Here is a 4,711-nt window from a genome sequence, read left to right as displayed (position 1 = left end):
TGGCACCACACCTAGCTAATTTTTTGTATTTTTAGTAGAGACGGGGTTTCGCAATGTTGGGCAGGCTGGTCTTGAACTCCTGACCTCAGGTGATCCACCTACCTCGACCTCCCAAAGTGCTGGGATTACAGGCATGAGCCACCATGCCTGACCCAGTTCACGTTCTAATACCAGGCATTAGCATATAGACTCTTGAAAAAATAGTGTCCAACCTGTCCTTAACCATGGTGGAAATAACTAATGCTGCTGCCCAAGCTATCCAAGACCAATGAGGCTCACTAAACTCGCTGGCAAGGTGGTAATGGACAATTGAACAGCTTTTGATTATCTGCTAGTGGAATTATGCTATTGCTAAAACCTGTTGTTCTATGTATATTAATTCAGAGAAAGTAGAAACTGAGCTACAGAAGATCTATGCTCAGGCAGGATAGTTATCTGCTTTATACCTGCAGTCACCCTTAGACTCATTTGTTGAATTCTTCAATTTCAATTGCCTTATTCCGGGCACTTGGGTTACTGGCTGAGCACCATCCTGTAGGGAAGCCTGATCATCCCCCTGGCTCTGGTTCTCCCAGTGATCCTGTGAAGTGCTGTATCAAAGTGACAGGGATTTCCAGCAAACTAGGAATAGAGAGTAACTTTCTCAACTTGATAAAGAACATCTACAAAAAACCTACAGCTAACATTACACTCGATGAGAACCTAGAAGCCTTTCTGCTAAGAACAGGAACAAGACAGGGATGTCCCCTCTCACCAGTGCTTTTCAGCATAGTATTGGAAATCCTAGCTAGTGCAGTAAGACAAGAAAGGGTAATAAAAGGTATACAGATTAGGAAGAAAGAAATAAAACTGTCTTTTTTCACAGATAACATGATTGTCTATGTAGAAAATGCAAAAAACAAAAAAATCCTGAAACTTAAGTGATTATAGCAAGGTTGCAGAATACAAGGTTAATGTACAAAAGTCAGTCAATTCCTTATATATCAGCAATGAACAAGTAGAGTTTGAAAGTTAAAACACAAAACTCCATCTCAAAAAAGAAAATTATACAAAATTAGCCAGGCATGGTGGTGCATGCCTGCAATCCCAGCTACTCTGGAGGCTGAGGCAGGAGAATTGCTTGAACCCAGGAGGCAGAGGTTGTGGTGAGCCGAGATCGCACCATTGCACTCCAGCCTGGGCAACAAGAGTGAAACTGTCTTAAAGACAACAACAAAACATTAACATTAGCACCCCCCAAAATGAAACACGTAGGTATAAATCTAATAAAATATGTACAAGATTTATATGAGGAAAACTACAAAACTCTGATGAAAGAAATCAAAGAACTAAATAAATGGAGACATTTATATTTAGATATTCATAAATAGGAAGCCTAAATATTATCAAGATGGCACTTCTTCACAACTTGATCTATAGATTCAATGCAATCCTGATCAAAATCTAAGCAAGTTATTTTATGGATATCAATAAACTGATTCCAAAGTTTACATGGAGAGTAGACCCAGAGTAATCAACTTAGTATTGACGTAGAACAAAGTTAGAGGACTGACCCTACTTGACATCGAGACTTACTATAAAGCTATAGTAATCAAGGTCACATGGTATTGGTGAAAGAATAAACAACTGGACTAATGGCATAGAATACAGGGTGCAGAAATAGGTGCACATAAATATAGCTGACTTATCTATGGCAAAGTTAGAGTAAAGGCAATATAATGGAATAAAGTTGTCTTTTCACAGATGATGCTAGAATAAATGGACATCCACATACCAAAAAAAATTTGAATCTAAGGCCAGGCGCGGTGGCTCACGCCTGTAATCCCAGCACTTTGGGAGGCCGAGGCTGGCAGATCACGAGGTCAAGAGATCAAGACCATCCCGGCCAACATGGTGAAACCCCGTCTCTACTAAAAATACAAAAATTAGCCTTGCGATCAGGGCTTGAGGAACGTGCGCCATGAAGTGCGTGCTTGTTACCGTAGGGACCACCAGCTTTGACGACCTCATTGCGTGTGTGTCGGCACCCGACAGTCTGCAAAAAATCGAGAGCCTTGGTTACAACCGACTTATCCTGCAAATTGGTAGAGGAACGGTGGTACCTGAACCCTTCAGTACTGAGTCGTTTACTCTGGATGTTTACAGGTACAAGGATTCCTTAAAAGAAGACATCTGGAAAGCAGATCTTGTTATTAGTCACGCAGGTGCAGGAAGCTGTTTGGAGGCTCTGGAAAAAGGAAAGCCACTTGTAGTGGTCATAAATGAAAAGCTGATGAACAATCATCAGCTGGAACTGGCAAAGCAGCTACACAAAGAGGGTCATCTCTTTTATTGTACCTGCAGCACGCTTCCTGGGCTGTTACAGTCAATGGACTTATCAACACTGAAATGTTATCCTCCTGGCCAGCCAGAAAAATTTTCTGCATTTTTGGATAAAGTTGTTGGATTACAAAAATAAACACTAAACTCTCAACACTTTAAAAGCAACCCCCAAATTCAACCTATGGAATGTGATCAAATTAAATACGTAATATATATTTACAAAATAATATAATTAATAAACTTCCTACATCTATAGAATGTATAGGAAATTTTATGGTGTGCACATTTGCACTGGGTCCAAATCCTAATTGCAGTTTAGTAAACTTTCTAGATTTTTTCTAATCTTCAGTATGTAGTGAGCATTCACAGATTTTCTCCTAGAATCTCAAGTGGAATTGGAATCATGAAAATGAATGAGATTTGAAAACTTTCACAAAGATTATAAATGTAGCTTGATGTTCCTTAGAATAAAAAATGAAACAGTAACAACTTTCAAAAAATTTTACATAAGAGTCAGCATCTTTAGCTTTATAATCTAAGGAACCAAATTTAAAAAATGATGGATTACGCTGTGAAATGAAAAGTTCAATCATTGCCTAAAAAAGACTATCAAGTTAGTTGATCTCTTGTACTTGGAAAAGCTACTTTTTTCCTAAAGAACACAGTGGAGGCCGGGCACGGTGGCTCAAGCCTGTAATCCCAGCACTTTGGGAGGCCGAGACGGGTGGATCACGAGGTCAGGAGATCGAGACCATCCTGGCTAACATGGTGAAACCCCGTCTCTACTAAAAAATACAAAAAGCTAGCCGGGCGAGGTGGCGGGCGCCTGTAGTCCCAGCTACCTGGAAGGCTGAGGCAGGAGAATGGCGTAAACGCGGGAGGTGGAGCTTGCAGTGAGCTGAGATCCGGCCACCGCACTCCAGCCTGGGCGACAGAGCCAGACTCCGTCTAAAAAAAAAAAAAAAAAAAAAAAAAAAAAAAAAAAAACGCAGTGGAGTGGATATATTCACTTTTTTTTTCTAAAACATATATACAAAGTGTTAAAAGAATCGTGCCTAATGTCAAAACTTTACTGGTTTGAGAAGAACATTCAAAAAGGATTTATACCAATAGGACTTACTATTGTTTTTTAAGGATCCTCTCTCACAGTGGTAATGAAACATTAACTGTAACAAATTTATAATTTATGTGCTTATGAAATTAGTTTTATGAATGAACAATAAACTGATGCATATAATGGCTTAAAAAAATACAAAAATTAGCTGGGCATAGTGGTGCACACCTGTAATCCCAGCTACTGAGGCAGGAGAATCACTTGAATCCGGGAGGCGGAGGTTGCAGTGAGCCGAGATTGCACCACTACACTCCAGCCTGGTGACAGAGTGAGATTTCATCTCAAAAAATTAAAAAAAAAAAAAAATTGAATCTAGACACAGATCTTACACTCTTCACAAAAATCAAGATGAACTATATACCTAAATGTAAAACACAAAACTAGAACACTCTTAGAACATAGGAAAATATCTAGATGACCTTGGATAGGTCTAATGACTTTTCAGATACAACACCAAAGGCACAATAATGGAAGAAATAATTGATGAGCTAGATTTTGTTAAAATTATAAACTTCTGCTCTGCAAAAGATACTGTCAAGAGAATGAGAAGACAAGTCCCAGACTGGGAGAAGATATTTGCAAAAGACATGTAAAAAACTGTGATCCAAAAAATATGGAGAACTCTTAAAACTCAACAATAAGAAAATGAACAACTCAATTTAAAAGATCAACAAGGCCAGGCATGGTGGCTCACGCCTGCAGTCCCAGTACTTGTGGGAGGCTGAGGCAGAAGGATCACTTGAGCCCAGGAGTTCAAGACCAGCCTGGGCAACATAGTGAGATCCCCCATCTCTAAAATAAATAAAGAAATAATTTGAAAAATCACCAAAACCTGAACACACACCTTGCCAAGAAGGTATGAAGATGGCAAGTATGCATGTGAAAAGATCTTCAGCATCATATGTTGTTAGGGAATAGCAAATTAAAATCACAGTGAGAGGAGACACTGACACACCTATTCTGAATCTAAACACTGACAATACCAAATGCTAGTGAGGATACTAGCAAACAGAAGCTCTCACTCATTGCTAGTGGGAATGTAAAATGGTACAGTAACTTTGGAAAACAGTTTGGCCGCTTTCTTATAAAACCAAAAATACTTCACCATCTGATCCAGCAATTGTACTCCTTGGTATTTGCCCAAATGAATTGAACATTTATGTCCACACAAAAACCTGCACACACATGTTTATAAGCAGCTTTATTCATAACTGACAAAAGTTAGAAGTGACCCAAGTGTCTTTCAGAGGCTACGTGGTTAAATAAACTGTGGTA

At 39.2% G+C, this 4,711-nt stretch overlaps 1 protein-coding gene across 1 annotated transcript; it reads left to right on the top strand.

Moving 5' to 3' along the window:
- The first annotated feature begins 1,500 nt into the window (after window positions 1-1,500).
- On the top strand, window positions 1,501-3,572 carry LOC117083993 (UDP-N-acetylglucosamine transferase subunit ALG13 homolog). Its single transcript, XM_033212279.1, has 2 exons — window positions 1,501-2,992; window positions 3,320-3,572. The coding sequence occupies exon 1, from the start codon at window positions 1,961-1,963 to the stop codon at window positions 2,456-2,458; it is 498 nt and encodes a 165-aa protein (XP_033068170.1). The 5' UTR covers window positions 1,501-1,960; the 3' UTR covers window positions 2,459-2,992; window positions 3,320-3,572.
- Window positions 3,573-4,711: the final 1,139 nt, after the last annotated feature.

This window comes from Trachypithecus francoisi, unplaced genomic scaffold (genome assembly GCF_009764315.1).
Source record: "Trachypithecus francoisi isolate TF-2019V2 unplaced genomic scaffold, Tfra_2.0 Lachesis_group0, whole genome shotgun sequence".
Classification (NCBI taxonomy): domain Eukaryota; kingdom Metazoa; phylum Chordata; class Mammalia; order Primates; family Cercopithecidae; genus Trachypithecus; species Trachypithecus francoisi.
Note: the sequence above shows the minus strand (reverse complement) of the source record. Positions and strands in the feature narration are given on the sequence as shown.

What these genes read in the sequence shown, in the direction of transcription:
- LOC117083993 (XM_033212279.1), top strand. Translation starts at nt 1,961, where the DNA reads ATGAAGTGCGTGCTTGTTACCGTAGGGACCACCAGCTTTGACGACCTC.